General features: G+C 37.8%; 5 protein-coding genes across 6 annotated transcripts in view; 1 reads left to right on the forward strand and 4 right to left on the reverse strand.

Moving 5' to 3' along the window:
- Positions 1 to 16124, forward strand: part of fam171a1 (family with sequence similarity 171 member A1) — a 66156-nt gene that overhangs the window by 15350 nt on the left and 34682 nt on the right. The gene's annotated exons all lie outside the window — the stretch shown is intronic.
- LOC146698598 (H-2 class II histocompatibility antigen, E-S beta chain-like) lies at positions 617 to 4249 on the reverse strand. Its single transcript, XM_085473788.1, has 5 exons — positions 4141 to 4249; positions 3690 to 3950; positions 1672 to 1953; positions 1445 to 1555; positions 617 to 1198 (listed from the first exon to the last, which is right to left on the reverse strand). The coding sequence occupies exons 1-5, from the start codon at positions 4196 to 4198 to the stop codon at positions 1173 to 1175; spliced, it is 738 nt and encodes a 245-aa protein (XP_085329914.1). The 5' UTR covers positions 4199 to 4249; the 3' UTR covers positions 617 to 1172.
- Positions 4705 to 7060, reverse strand: LOC146698599 (H-2 class II histocompatibility antigen, A-U alpha chain-like). Its single transcript, XM_085473786.1, has 4 exons — positions 6792 to 7060; positions 6025 to 6288; positions 5655 to 5936; positions 4705 to 5564 (listed from the first exon to the last, which is right to left on the reverse strand). The coding sequence occupies exons 1-4, from the start codon at positions 6871 to 6873 to the stop codon at positions 5422 to 5424; spliced, it is 771 nt and encodes a 256-aa protein (XP_085329912.1). The 5' UTR covers positions 6874 to 7060; the 3' UTR covers positions 4705 to 5421.
- On the reverse strand, positions 7939 to 11721 carry LOC146698600 (rano class II histocompatibility antigen, A beta chain-like). Its single transcript, XM_085473787.1, has 6 exons — positions 11605 to 11721; positions 11178 to 11444; positions 10790 to 11071; positions 9780 to 9890; positions 9676 to 9701; positions 7939 to 9577 (listed from the first exon to the last, which is right to left on the reverse strand). The coding sequence occupies exons 1-6, from the start codon at positions 11699 to 11701 to the stop codon at positions 9551 to 9553; spliced, it is 810 nt and encodes a 269-aa protein (XP_085329913.1). The 5' UTR covers positions 11702 to 11721; the 3' UTR covers positions 7939 to 9550.
- LOC146698601 (rano class II histocompatibility antigen, A beta chain-like) lies at positions 11982 to 15918 on the reverse strand. Its single transcript, XM_085473797.1, has 6 exons — positions 15613 to 15918; positions 15186 to 15452; positions 14798 to 15079; positions 13788 to 13898; positions 13684 to 13709; positions 11982 to 13587 (listed from the first exon to the last, which is right to left on the reverse strand). Exons 1-6 carry the CDS (start codon positions 15707 to 15709, stop codon positions 13561 to 13563), a joined length of 810 nt encoding a protein of 269 aa, XP_085329923.1. The 5' UTR covers positions 15710 to 15918; the 3' UTR covers positions 11982 to 13560.

Here is a 16124-nt window from a genome sequence, read left to right on the forward strand (position 1 = left end):
GCGCCTTGAGGTCACTGCTGTGTCTACTGTAAAAACTTCAGCCTCTGCTGTTGAGACGGACTACACCATGATGCTACTGCCACCATGCTTCACAAACACGAACATCTCTGATTGCTTTTGTGCAGCAACACATGTTCTGCACTGTTTGTCTTTACTGCGACGGGCCCGACTTACTAAACTAAAAAATGACCAGCAGATGGCAACAAAAATTAATATCATATGCATAGATTTAAGTTTTTAATGATTTTACTATTACCTACTGTGATTACCTTTAAAATTCTTAATTCATAACCTTTTTTAGTTAACGTTAACGTGATGACTTCACCACACAACTCAGTTTATCATATATTTTATATATTTAAAACTTATGAAGAAGGCATCATCAATACAATTATGTAGGGTAATATATTTTATTTTATAAATATACCACTTAATACAAAATGTAAAAATAGTGGTGAAAAAAACTTAGTATACCAGTTCTATTTTTCTTTTCCTTTTGAGTTTTTGTTTCATTTTTCCTTTGTAGTCCAGACCAAATTCAGCCCCCTGCTGGGATCAGGTTAATTTTGATATTTCACATCAAATAATCCTTATCCTGCCACATTGCTTTTGAACAACTGGGCCCTACGAACCCAACGGTATCCAGTTCACACTTGACAAAGAAAAGCATGAAATCTTTAAGTTAAAACAGCTGGAACAAGAAAATGAAGAACATATTGCACGATGCAGTTTCACATTAAGTCTATAAATAAATCAGCTTGTTAGAATAACTGAATGACTAGATTAATAAAATATATCTCTTTTATCCAAGCCCCAGATATATATTTTTAACATTTTCAGTAATATTAATAAAACATTTCACAATCAAGTAGACCTTCAAAACAGCAGCATCTCTGTCAACATGAACATTTACAGCCCACACTCTGAGAAATCTAAATAAATTAATTAAATCATTAGTTACATTGTTAATTTAGTTGTGATGTTTTATAAACAAAAGTCTTAAGTCATATGTTTTTTTTCCTTTTTTTGCTGAATATTTCTGAATTCTCCAGTCTAAATGCACAAATTATAAGTGTCTTCCCAGTTGGCAAACTCAAAATTGACTTTTTTCCATTTGCTGCCATCGTTTCTTAGATGATTCCACCTTCGGACAGTACCTCCAAACAGGTAGATTAACTTGTTGGCACCAATATCCGGCCTATACAATAATAACAAGAAGACAGAGTTAAAATGTATTGGTTTTAAATAACAATAATTTTGTGTTAATGTGTTAAAATTGCAGCTGCTACAAAGTGCGGTAGAGTTAGATGTGGAAATAATGACTGTTAGAGTGAACAGCTTGTTACCTACAGAGCAAGTAAAAGTTATTCCTTAAATGTACTTATATAATTGCTCAGGTTACAGATAGAGACATTAAGGAGGTCACGTTTGTCATGTTTCTCACTTGTAGTGTTCCGCTTGTAGAAAACAGCTCCACCGAGTACAAACACCAAACCCAGCAGCAGCCCTGCTACACCTATAGCAATCTTATTCTTCTCTGCCTCGGATGTTGGATCTGAAAACACATGTATCACTATATTACATTTCTAAACTGTGAATTTAATAAGTCTTATTTAATAACATCATAAACCAGGATGAGGTCCAAGAATAAGCTTCCTTTCACTGTCTTACCCCAGTCATAAAATTTGGGCTCCATGAGGCTGGCATGCTCCACCATGCAACTAATGTTCTCTCCAGGTTTGGGTATAATCTCCAGGTAGGAGTGAATCTGGTAGAGCCAGTTTCCGTTGGGTAGTTCATCAGTGGAAGTCACATTAGATGTTGCCTCCTTTCCGTCCCTCAGCCATGTCAGTTTGATTTGTTTGGGATAAAAGTTGTACGCGCTGCACATCAACATGCCTGGATGTTCACTTTCTGGTGACTCAGCTAACCTCAGCTTGACTGTGGGCTCAACTTGTGGAAAGAACAGACAGTCAGAACGATTTGGTATAAAATTAAATACCATCAATTAACACTGATTAGGCATTGCAGCAATAACACAGTTTCTGTAATGAGCCTTATATCCTTCTCTGGAGCTTCAGTTTTCCTGTAATCCTCTATTCCGATAGAAGATGGCGTGTTACCAGTCGGGCAAAAAGCAAAGCAAACCAATCAGATTTAAATGAAAAAAATTCACAAAGAAAGCACAACAAAGCACCCTCAAGTGCACTAAAGAGTAAACAGTTAAATATGTAGTATTAAAAATTAGGTCTCTGTCTTCTAAGCCCCTGTGAGTAAATTATTTGATAATTGACAAACATATTGATTTGCTCCTATTACAAAGACTTGGTTCCAGCAGATAGTTGAAATTAATCAAACCCCTGAGCAATACTAACTGTGAGAATCCTCAAAGCACAGACCAAAGAGGAGGAGTGGCAGCAATCTTCCACTAAAGCTTTGAATAGATCCAGATTTACAACTTCTTAGATTTCATTTGAAAGCAGAACTCTTAGCATTGTAAACTCTAATCGGAAAACTCAGTTTTATTTGCTGTTAACTATCATTCATATGGCCCTTACTCACAGTTCCTAGGTGAATTCTTAGACTTTCTAATTTAGTCCTCAGCTCTAATAAAATAATTATAGTAGGTCATTTTAATATCCATGTTTATGCTGATAATGACCGTCTCAAAATTGCATTTAACCTGTTAGTAGACTCAATTCTCTCAAAATGTAAAAGACCCCACCCACCACATTAATCTGGATCATGTGGGAAAGGTGGCATTAAACATTTAACAGTATTCCCAGTAAAACCCTCTGTTTGATTAAGCTTATAATTTGGGCTGGATCTTTTCACTCGGAACATTCCCTTATTTAATAAACTACGCTGCATCATTGCTTTCAGATCTTCAGGTTTATCTCTGGCTCTCTTCCACATTGTGTCTTTTGTCCTGGCTCTCTTCCCTCACCCCTGACTGTTCAGTGGTTGTCTGTTTTTTGGTATGTTTTTTCGAATTTTCGCTGATATTCCTCGCCATTTTGTCTCCTTGTTTCCTGGTCATGAATTCTGTTAGCTCTGTTGTTTCGACTAACTGTTTTATTTCGGGAACTGCTTTTTCTTTCGTGTCCTCTGAGCTGTTTACTTTCAGTCTAGGGTTTTCTCATTTCTCTAATTTGTCCATCCGTCTTCCTGCTCGTGACCAGGGTTAACAGAGGGACATCTTAATTCCTAAAATGCATCAAGAGGGCTGAAGAGCAGTAACTAAGCACGCAGGGTTGTTTCCTTTATGGAAGTGTTTTCACTTTCAACATTTAAAAGAGATGGCGCACAAATCAGGAGAGATTTTCATTCATCAGTAATTCATCAGTTTGGAGTGTATAAGGAAGTTGAACACAGGGAGGTAATGATAACTCCACACAAATCCACAGGTTGGGTTAAAACTAGGAACCTTCTTTCTGTGAGGCGACAGTGCAAAACACCGCAGCACTGTTAGTAATTTTCAAAAACTTACCAGTCACAGGATTCAGTCACTGATTCAGTCACCAGCAATCTTTTTCTCACGTACTTAAAAAACATTTTAGGGAAAGTCCCTGTAGAGCACCAAGCTGTTACCTAGTGCTTTATTGATATCACAGAAATAAGAAGTGTAACTATCAATGGCTGCTGGAATCTAAAATATCATTAGAGTTTCAGAGTTTTTCTATGCTCACCTGGTCTTGAAAGCACATCAAACACTAGCGGGACGTTGGTTCTGCACTTCTGTTCGTTCTTTTTTTCTTGTTCTAAGAAACGTTGGTTTTTGTTGAGTTCATCTGCAATTTCTTTCATTTTCTCTGTGTAGCCGACATATTTCCCCAAAGTGCTGTTGTACTGACCCTGAAGCACCTTATTAAAGTAGAGCTGTGCCAGATAAACAACATCATCTTTGGAAGTAAACAGGCAACGGACCACACCGTAACCAAAGTAAGCATCTGTAACACAAAGTCAACAATTAGCTGATGCTGAAATGCTCATGTGTGTTGTCTTCTCACACACAACGCAAGCGCCAGTTCGACAATCTTAAACGTTAGCTTGTGTTTACTAAATAACACAAATGAATCAAACGTCTTTTTTATTTTTACTGTAAGACCGATAAACAGCTATTATCTTGAAGTTACCTACCTGCTCTTGAAAATAAGAGGAACACACTTGTTAGCAGTAAAGTGCAGCGAATATGCATGGTGAAAAAATAGGAATCACGAATGAAAATAGGAAGAAGTCTGATCTTGTTGCAGAAGGAAGTGAATCGCCAGATTGAGCAACAGTATTGTTATGCAGGCTTTTAGTAGGCGTGGTGCTCTGTGGGACATGATTTACTTCTATTGTCAGATTTGTGCAGACAGTAAAGCTTTTTTTAAACACAGACAAGCCGTAATTTTTATGTAATATCCACAGTTAACCCTGATTTGTTTGAATTACTAAACACAACCCAAAACAAGTATTTCTCCAGTCTGAAGTTACTAAAAAGATTTATATTTGATTTTATTAAACTTATTGGTTTTGCATTTATCTGAACACTAGCAGGCTAGCAGCTTATATCTATATCTATAGCATATCAGGAAATATGTTTTTATTTATTTGTAATAATACTGATTTTAATGGCCGATGTGTTTATTTAATGGGACATCAGAGCTTTACCGGTTTTGGAACCAAAGATAAAGAGCTGAAAGACAACAGTCATTTTTTTCAACAAAGATTTCTTTATTTTGCTGGTATAGAAAAGAAGATTAAATAACAATCAAAGTTACATAAACAATAAAGGTGGTGTTTGGTTACAGACAAAAATTAGCTTCATTGCCCAGCTATGGCAAACTATATTTATTGTGCATATAATGCAAACATATTAATCCAGTCTTCACTACTTGAGAAAACCTTGTTGCATTTTACTGCTGCCTCCTAGAGACTCTGTTTTAGCACATTTTATTTAAAATTCATAATAACAAGCTACTTCTCACTGCTTTTGTGTCTGAAGCACAGCCAGCAACTCCATATCTCTTACTTGGCAAACTTTTCTGCCCTTCCTGACACAACCCCCAAGGGATTTGTGTCTCATGCCAGGATCAAACCAGAGATCTTCTGCTTGTTAGAAGAATGTGCAAACCACTACACTGCAGAGCTACTACTGCAGAAAATGACTACATGTTAACTAAAAGTGCTGCAACACCCCAAGCAAACAGCAGCAATTTAAATAAGGAAATAAAAAGTCAAATGGCCTTTTGAATTTCCTGTGTGAATCTGAAACACTTCTCACAATAAAGACTGGATGTGATTAGTGGATACTGTTTCATTACAGTCAATTTTAAACCTTTGGACTGACCTAATTGTTGAATTGTTTATTGAATGAACCATGACTTTGTGCCCCAGTTTTGTTGTTTATTTGTGTGATTTTCATGTGTGGAATCTCTAAGATAGATATTGTTTTTTGTTTTCAAGTCCTTTTACAATTAAAAATGTTCCCGTTGCCACTCCCAGCAGGCCCAGAGTCAGGCCCACTGCACAGAAAACATCCAGTCCATGACTTTCATGGCTTTTCATTATTTCTGTTTCTGCAGAAGAAGAAAAAAAAAGAACATAATTACTGACTACAGTAAACAAATCTTTTCATTTTATTTTTATTCATTAGGGCAAATATTTACCCCAGATTCTTGTTTGGGGTGTCTCCAGTGCCGAGTGCTCCACGGTGCAGCTGTAAATGTCGCCCTCGCTTGGAGTGAACACCAGAGTTGAGAACTGGTGGAAGGTTTGATCTTTATTGGGAAAATACCGACTGAGCAACACCCCCTCAGACACTGGATGACCATTTTTGGTCCAAGTAACATTGATGTCAGGTGGATAGAAGTAATTCACAAAGCAGATCAGGCTGTTTTCAACTCCCAGCTCGACTTCATCTGCAGGGTAAAGAATGCTTGCGGGGGGGTCTGTGGTAGGATCAAACACAATTAACATCATCAGATCTTATCAGCAATGTTACAACATGAAGTTAACACAAGAATAAAAATCCTTTACCTTTATCTTCAGGTGGATTTTTTTCCTCTACTGTCCAGTATGACAGAAGTGCTGGACATGCTCTCTTGGCTTTTTGTGCATTGTTATATACATTCAAATTCTGAAATGTTTCACTTGGGTTAAATATAAAATACCGGGGCACCGTGTATACAACTTCATGTCTTTCGAAATCTGTATACATAAGCTCCTCAGCATCAAATTCAAACTGTGCCTCAGTTCTCCCATCAACAAAGCAGGCCACGACATAGGTAATTTCATGTGAAACTGAGAAAAAAGACAAAAAAATGCAAACAAGAGAATAACAATAAATGTATTAGTATGAACAGAATAGAACAGAATAGCCCTTTATTTTCACTGTACATAAAATATAAAGAGTAAGACAGGAGTATTAAATAACAAACTAAAGGAAAATAAAGGAAACATGTAACACATTTCATAACATCAAATCATGTGTTTCCAGAGTGTCCGGCTTGTAATGCAGGTTAACGCATGAATGAACCCAGGTGGAAGCACAATCCTAACCTCATGCAGTGCAGTTAATGATCTAATATAATACTACACAGAAAAATAGGACTGCATCACGAAGAGCAGTGATGAAATACATGCCAGTGAAGCTGGGGTGTTATTGTTAACCTCACAGTAGTATTAGTGAACAAGAAAATTCAAGTTACCAGATGACTTGAGAAGGAGACAAATTGAGAAAATTCAAACATACATTGAATAGTATGAGTTTATAGTAAAGGAGTAAATTAGAAATTCATCCTTACTTTGAGAGAAGACGCAGAAGCTGTTGAGCAGCAGGATAACGAGAGCAGAGCGCCTCATGTGTGAGCTGCAGGTGGCCATCATTGGAAATTCCCCCACTGGTCCAAACTGAACAAAATGCAAACTACGATCTCTTTCAGGGTCAGTTAACAATAAAGCCCAGCTACACCTTCTTAACACATGACCACTGATGGTAATGCAGCAGTCTAACCGGTTGAACAGGCGAGATACCTCAGAGAGATCGTTTGCCAGTAGCTACATAACTTTCGTGCATTCACCGTCATACAGAAAAGTTGCCTCCGAAATTCACATGATGTTATGAAACCATCTTTTCGGCTTTACCGCAGTTCTGCTCCACATTTCAATACTTTCCGGCTTCCTTATCCTGCTGTTGAAGCTCATTCTGAGGTTTTTGTTCTAAGATGGGTCACATGTTTAGTTTCCTCAAAAAAGAGGAACCGTCAAAAAAAAGAAAACAAAACTGCACTATAAGCTGAAGACCTTGCTTATAAACACACACACACATGCGCGCACACACATATGGGTATAAAATCCTTTCCCTCTTGTAGTTTAGAGAGAAAAATCTGTGTCTCCTATACTCCTAAATTGTGGTTCTCATTTAATAATAATGAAACGATGATGGTTTTATCCACGTTAGGCCACAGAAATCTGTACGTTTGAATTTTTTAAGTATACAGAAGTAGTAAAAACCCTGAAAGCAGAAATGGTGTATAATAAATGAAGTGAGTGTCCACAGTTGCAGGGTTCACAGGTCCCTGTGGATTTCTCATGTTCTCACTAAAATGCCCTGTGTACTTTCAGACACACTGGAGGCATTTCCATTTTTCTTAAATATTTCCAAAGGAGATCTGTAGTGAACTTTCCTTTCACTGCAGTGTTACGTCATGGTTTCTGGCTGCTTCTTCTCTGCCTTTGTCGGTTTTTTGTTGACTTTGATGGAACAGCTGATCCAGTGATTACTGACAAACCTGACTGCAATTAGCCTAAAGTCTGTTCCTTTTTTAAAAAAGTTTACTTCCTTGAAAACATTTCCAAGCAACAGCAGAGTTACGTTTTTAAGTTTAACCAGCTTACAGTGTTTTATAGTGAATAGTAATAAGTTAAAGCAAAAGAAATTCTTATTGGAGCTCTTCATTGAATTTTTTTCTTTATTTTTGGACTTGCTGTTTCAGAACAAAGACATCAAACAAATCATTCCCGAACTATATTTTCGGTGTGGCAGGGTGTGTCATCCTGGACAGAATTCACTGCCAACAGCGAATGTTATTGACTGACAGTAAATGCTCTGCATCAATGTTTAATCTACATTAAGGATCAAAGTAACATCCACATGACTGGTTTTCTGGCTGAATATTACATTGTATCACTGCCCCTGTTGGCTAGTCTTCCTACTATAACGTATCAAGTTTTTACAATAAGGAAATTTGTATTTATGTATGAATTATTTGTATATTTTCTAACTGGGGACAGCTTGTTTTATTTGCAAAAAGCACATTATTTTTCACTCAGCAGCCTTTTTATAAGGTATAACTTACTAGTATCACATCGCCTTCAGAGCTGCTTTAATGTTTGATGGCACAGATGCCTCAGAGAATTTCCTGATCCACCACATACCAAAGGTTCTCTTTTGGATTGACATCTATTCACTTGGAGGCCATTTGAGGACAGTGAACTAAATTTTGTGTTCAAGAAAACAGTTTGAGATGATCTCAGCTTTGTGACATGGTGTGTTATCCTGGTGGAAGCAGCCAGCAGAAGGTACACCATGGTTATACTGTTGGAAAAATATCACAAGCATTGTTACACCACCAGCAGGCTGAACTGTTGATACAAGGTAGGGTGGATCCAGGCTTTCATGTTTTTTACACCACGGTCTGACTCTACCATCTGAATTTTGCAGCAGAAATCAACTCATCAGACCAGGCAGCAGTTTTCAAATCTTCTATTGTCCACTTTTGAGCCTGTAAGAACTGTTCCTGTTCTTAACTGACAGGTGTGGTACTCGGTGTGGGCTTCTGCTGCTGCAGTGCTTTTTGTTTTGCAAACCTCGGTTGTATCGAGTGGTTATTTTAGTTACTGAGGCCTTCCTATGAGCCCAAAGCCATTCTGTTCTCAACCTCTAACCTCTACAAAACATTTAAACCCAAAGAACTGGCGCTGATTGGATATTTTCTCTTTTTCAGACCATCCTCTGTAAAACCCCAGAGACAGTTGGAAAAATCTCAGTACATCAATAGTTTTTGAAGTACTCAAGTTGGTTAAATCACCTGTCTCCCTTTTGATTTAACCATGTTTACATGCCTAAGTGCATTAAGATGCTGCCATGTGATTAGTGATTATTATGCCCTTACTGCCCATTTCCTGTTTTCACCCCGCAGTGCTTTACAGCTGCCATTTTCGACATGTGCTGAAGGTTTACCTGCATTAACTGATTTTTGGCCACTTGAGGGCGGTAGAGTAAGGTAAAAAAAACAAAACATCATATTACATTCACTTTTTAAATTCTTCTTTCCAAAGTGAAGCAGACAGGAAACAGTACACAGCTGTTTGCTGGTGGAAGCTCAGCTGATGTGATTCAGAGTTTGGATCAAGTTTACAGTGTGAGGAGAAAATGTGGATGATGTGAGTCTCTGTGCCTCTGTGAAAAGCTCAGACGGCAGTTTAAGGACAAGCAAGTCGACCACAACGTTTTACATAATCAGAACCAAAATCTCAGTGAAATCCAAAAGGCTGCTCCGACTCAAAGTGTGTCATCGGGGTATAAAACCTGCAGAAAAAAGAAAAAGAGATTTATTATAGTCTGGTAGATGTTTCCACATCTGTTTCAAAGTGATGGAAAAATAACTGTTAAATATAAACATCTACCTCGGTTGTTGACACCATGACCCGCCCTGCAGAAAGGTTCAACGTTTTTATCATTAAATCTTATCACAAGTATTGTTTTATGTTTATTAGAAAGAATCTCTCACCACTGGATTTCTTCTTGTAGTAAATGAGCCCAGCAAATGAAAACACCAAACCCAGCAGCAGCCCTGCTGCACCAACAGCAATCTTATCTCTCCCTGAGTCAGGCGATGGTTCTGAAAACACATTTATCAGCAGCAGCAGATTACATCTACATATTTTAGACTGATATATATCAAATATATGAATCATGAGTCAATCAGATGACAATACTTTTACTTTATTAATAACTCTAAAGTGCATTAGACTACAATGTGTTGTACATTCATGCAGTATTTTATTAATCTTCCTCATGTGGATGGCCAGTTTAGAAGTACCAGCTGACCTAGAGTAACATGCTTGTCTTTGGACTTGAAGAGGAAGCTGGAGTAACTAGAGGAAGCCCACACACGCACAGGGAGAAACTGCATACAGAAAGGCCTGGCCAACCAGGAGTTTCAAACCAGGAACCTGCTTGCTGTGAGGTGACAGTGTTAACCACATCACTGCTATGTCGCTAAATCCTCTCGGCCGTTTTTAATGTGTGGCAAAATCAGCCTTCTACTCTGTGAATTCCTCGTTGATGTTTTCTCATAAAATGTCAAATTGAATACATGCTGAAAAATGTTGATTGTATAGATCCAAGAATAACGCAAAGTCACATTTGAATGATTATCAATTTGACTTGACTGAAAATACCGGTAGAAAAATGTATTTAAATCATTTGGAGTAAATGTAAGTGGAATTTACTTATTATTAAGTAAATTTGCTTTAAGATAACATGTCCAAAATAGCATGAAACACCTTTTATAACATCTCTTGTCTTAAGCTGACAAGTTTCTTGTTTTACGCAAACAAAAAGCATAAAATTTGCATTTGGTTCAGTTGTATTTAGTATCAGCTAACTATATTTTATGTTTAAGCTCTCACTGAGTTGATTTAGATGTGCAAACCTGTAAAATGAAGTAACTAATGAAATACTGTGTAATTTTCAAATCTAAAGCTCAGATACAGGTGGCATTAAATACTCTCTTACCCCAGTCATATATCAGGGGCTTCATGAGGCTTGCATGCTGCACCATGCATGAGATTTTTTCCTCAGGTGTGGGTGTATACTCCAAGTAGGAATGGATCTGGTAGAGCCAGTTTCCATTTGGCAGCTCCTCAGTGGAAGTCACATCAGTTGTTGTCTGCTTTCCGTCTCTGAGCCACGTTAGTTTGATTTGTTTTGGGTAAAAGTTGTACGCGCTGCAGACGAGCATGCTTGGATGTCTGCTGTCTGCTGCATCCACAGACCTCAGCCAAACGTAGGGCTCGACTAGAGGAAACATACAAGTCATTAAAACAAAACTTGACTTTGTTTGTAGACAGAAAGAAAGAGAGACAGTTTTGAGATAATTGCTGTGATGTTTTGTGAAAATTACCTGAATTCTGGAGCTCATCATAAATCAGTGGGACATTTCTTTTGCAAAGGTTTGATTTCCATACCTCATGTTTCATAAAGCCCTGGTCACCGTTGAGCTTATCTGCAACTTTTATTCCGTTCTTTGTGTAACCGACTACTTTCCCCACACTGCTGTTGTATTGGCCTTCTAGCACCTTATTAAAGTAAAACTGCTCCACGTACATGGCATCGTGGCCGTCAGGGGAAGTAAACTGGCAATGAGCCACATAATATCCAAAGAGAGCGCCTGAAAAATGTTTTCCAACAAACAGTAGTTAATATGGCTAGTTAAATGTATATCCTATCATCACACATCACATGCTACAGCTAAACAGATAGCTGCTAAGTAGCTATTTGAGTCTGTTGTATCACTTTGATCAGCAGTATAAATAAAAAGTCTAACTTACCTTCTGTGGAAAAGATGAGCAAAAGCACAAAGAAAGGAAGAAAACTGTGAGTATGAGACATGCTGTCTGGTAAATAAGAGTAGAGTGACTGAATCATCACACCTAGACAGCAGTGGTTAAAGTTGGCACTGAGTTGTAAAAATCAGGAAGTTGAGTTCCTGAAATGTATTGTTTTGATTTCAGTGCTCATAATGTCAGTGGGTCTCATATTCCCTCCTCAGTTATTTTGCATAAAGATTACCGATGGGGAAAAAGAAGTAAAAAATACATTTGGTTAAAAATCCGGAAGTAATGATGCCACTTCAGTCAAATGGAGAACTCAGGATTTATATCTTTTCTAAGTGTAATTTATAAAACAAAACAATACACATTGCTAGTAAAGCAAATTTTGTATTGGTAGATTACAGTACTTATGTAAAACACAAAGAGAAACACACAGAAAGCTTTGAATCACTTTATCATCGTTTTTGTATAAAATTTAGTGTTGGCTAAACAACCATGATGTGAATTTCCTGATCCACTACATCCTACAGGTGCTCTGTTGGATTGACATCTATTTACTTGGAGGCCATTTGAGGACAGCGAACTAAATTTAGTGTTCAAGAAACCAGTTTGAGATGATCTCAGCTTTGTGACAATGTTGTATTATCCTGGTGGAAGCAGCCAGCAGAAGATGGTACACCATGGTCATAATGTTAAGAAAACATCACAAGCATTGTTACACCACCAGCAGGCTGAACTGTTGATACAAGGTAGGGTGGATCCAGGCTTTCATGTTTTTTACACCACGGTCTGACTCTACCATCTGAATTTTGCAGCAGAAATCAACTCATCAGACCAGGCTGCAGTTTTCAAATCTTCTATTGTCCACTTTTGAGTCTGTAACAACTGTTCTCGTTCTTAGCTGACAGGTGTGGTACTCAGTGTGGGCTTCTGCTGCTGCAGTGCTTTTTCTTTTTTCTTTACTTTTTTTTGCAAACCTCGGTTGTAACGAGTGGTTATTTTAATTACTGTGGCCTTCCTATGAACCCAAAACTGTTCTGCTAACCGCTGAAATCAGTAAGACATTTAAACCCAAAGAACTACCACTGATGGGATATTTTCTCTTTTTCATACAATTCTCTGTGGAAGAATCAGTAGTTCTGGAAACACTCCAGTCTGGCACCAACAACCATGTCATGTTCAAGTTGGTTAAATCACCTGCCTCCCTTTGGATTTGACCATGTTTACATGCCTAAGTACATTAAGATGCTGCCATGTGATTAGCTAATTAAATATTTCTGTTACCAAGCAGTTAAATGGATGTACCTAAAGAAATGGCCTGTGGATGTATGTCCTCAACCACACATGGATGGAATGTTTAAGCAAACACAAGTGTTATATTTATTATCAGTAGTTGATTGTAGTTGATATCTGTAGTGAAATTGATTTACCATCCACACCAGGGTAGCTGGGATAGAAAGACAGGATGACACATGTTTGTTACACAGACTAGATAAACATGAATTTGAATAATTACTATTTTCTCTGCAATGTCCAAATATTATGCCCTTACTGCCCATTTCCTGTTTTCACCCCGCAGTGCTTTACAGCTGCCATTTTCGACATGTGCTGAAGGTTTACCTGCATTAACTGATTTTTTGGCCACTTGAGGGCGGTAGAGTAAGCTAAAAAAAAAAAACCCAAAACAAAACATCATATTACATTCACTTTTTAAATTCTTCTTTCCAAAATGAAGCAGACAGGAAACAGTACACAGCTGTTTGCTGGTGGAAGCTCAGCTGATGTGATTCAGAGTTTGGATCAAGTTTACAGTGTGAGGAGAAAATGTGGATGATGTGAGTCTCTGTGCGTCTGTGAAAAGCTCAGACGGCAGTTTAAGGACAAGCAAGTCGACCACAACGTTTTACATAATCAGAACCAAAATCTCAGTGAAATCCAAAAGGCTGCTCCGACTCAAAGTGTGTCATCGGGGTATAAAACCTGCAGAAAAAAGAAAAAGAGATTTATTATAGTCTGGTAGATGTTTCCACATCTGTTTCAAAGTGATGGAAAAATAACTTAAATATAAACATCTACCTCGGTTGTTGACACCATGACCCGCCCTGCAGAAAGGTTCAACGTTTTTATCATTAAATCTTATCACAAGTATTGTTTTATGTTCATTAGAAAGAATCTCTCACCACTGGATTTCTTCTTGTAGTAAATGAGCCCAGCAACTGAAAACACCAAACCCAGCAGCAGCCCTGCTGCACCAACAGCAATCTTATCTCTCCCTGAGTCAGGCGATGGTTCTGAAAACACATTTATCAGCAGCAGCAGATTACATCTACATAGTTTAGACTGATATATATCAAATATATGAATCATGAGTCAATCAGATGACAATACTTTTACTTTATTAATAACTCTAAAGTGCATTAGACTACAATGTGTTGTACATTCATGCAGTATGTTATTAATCTTCCTCATGTGGATGGCCAGTTTAGAAGTACCAGCTGACCTAGAGTAACATGCTTGTCTTTGGACTTGAAGAGGAAGCTGGAGTAACTAGAGGAAGCCCACACACGCACAGGGAGAAACTGCATACAGAAAGGCCTGGCCAACCAGGAGTTTCAAACCAGGAACCTGCTTGCTGTGAGGTGACAGTGTTAACCACATCACTGCTATGTCGCTAAATCCTCTCGGCCGTTTTTAATGTGTGGCAAAATCAGCCTTCTACTCTGTGAATTCCTCGTTGATGTTTTCTCATAAAATGTCAAATTGAATACATGCTGAAAAATGTTGATTGTATAGATCCAAGAATAACGCAAAGTCACATTTGAATGATTATCAATTTGACTTGACTGAAAATACCGGTAGAAAAATGTATTTAAATCATTTGGAGTAAATGTAAGTGGAATTTACTTATTATTAAGTAAATTTGCTTTAAGATAACATGTCCAAAATAGCATGAAACACCTTTTATAACATCTCTTGTCTTAAGCTGACAAGTTTCTTGTTTTACGCAAACAAAAAGCATAAAATTTGCATTTGGTTCAGTTGTATTTAGTATCAGCTAACTATATTTTATGTTTAAGCTCTCACTGAGTTGATTTAGATGTGCAAACCTGTAAAATGAAGTAACTAATGAAATACTGTGTAATTTTCAAATCTAAAGCTCAGATACAGGTGGCATTAAATACTCTCTTACCCCAGTCATATATCAGGGGCTTCATGAGGCTTGCATGCTGCACCATGCATGAGATTTTTTCCTCAGGTGTGGGTGTATACTCCAAGTAGGAATGGATCTGGTAGAGCCAGTTTCCATTTGGCAGCTCCTCAGTGGAAGTCACATCAGTTGTTGTCTGCTTTCCGTCTCTGAGCCACGTTAGTTTGATTTGTTTTGGGTAAAAGTTGTACGCGCTGCAGACGAGCATGCTTGGATGTCTGCTGTCTGCTGCATCCACAGACCTCAGCCAAACGTAGGGCTCGACTAGAGGAAACATACAAGTCATTAAAACAAAACTTGACTTTGTTTGTAGACAGAAAGAAAGAGAGACAGTTTTGAGATAATTGCTGTGATGTTTTGTGAAAATTACCTGAATTCTGGAGCTCATCATAAATCAGTGGGACATTTCTTTTGCAAAGGTTTGATTTCCATACCTCATGTTTCATAAAGCCCTGGTCACCGTTGAGCTTATCTGCAACTTTTATTCCGTTCTTTGTGTAACCGACTACTTTCCCCACACTGCTGTTGTATTGGCCTTCTAGCACCTTATTAAAGTAAAACTGCTCCACGTACATGGCATCGTGGCCGTCAGGGGAAGTAAACTGGCAATGAGCCACATAATATCCAAAGAGAGCGCCTGAAAAATGTTTTCCAACAAACAGTAGTTAATATGGCTAGTTAAATGTATATCCTATCATCACACATCACATGCTACAGCTAAACAGATAGCTGCTAAGTAGCTATTTGAGTCTGTTGTATCACTTTGATCAGCAGTATAAATAAAAAGTCTAACTTACCTTCTGTGGAAAAGACGAGCAAAAGCACAAAGAAAGGAAGAAAACTGTGAGTATGAGACATGCTGTCTGGTAAATAAGAGTAGAGTGACTGAATCATCACACCTAGACAGCAGTGGTTAAAGTTGGCACTGAGTTGTAAAAATCAGGAAGTTGAGTTCCTGAAATGTATTGTTTTGATTTCAGTGCTCATAATGTCAGTGGGTCTCATATTCCCTCCTCAGTTATTTTGCATAAAGATTACCGATGGGGAAAAAGAAGTAAAAAATACATTTGGTTAAAAATCCGGAAGTAATGGTGCCACTTCAGTCAAATGGAGAACTCAGGATTTATATCTTTTCTAAGTGTAATTTATAAAACAAAACAATACACATTGCTAGTAAAGCAAATTTTGTATTGGTAGATTACAGTACTTATGTAAAACACAAAGAGAAACACACAGAAAGCTTTGAATCACTTTATCATCGTTTTTGTATAAAATTTAGTGTTGGCTAAACAACCATGATGTGAATTTC

Source organism: Copadichromis virginalis, linkage group LG11 (genome assembly GCF_057382275.1).
Source record: "Copadichromis virginalis isolate Kocher_CV1m ecotype Utaka linkage group LG11, C_Virginalis_male_GT1.1, whole genome shotgun sequence".
In the NCBI taxonomy this organism is placed as follows: Eukaryota; Metazoa; Chordata; class Actinopteri; order Cichliformes; family Cichlidae; genus Copadichromis; species Copadichromis virginalis.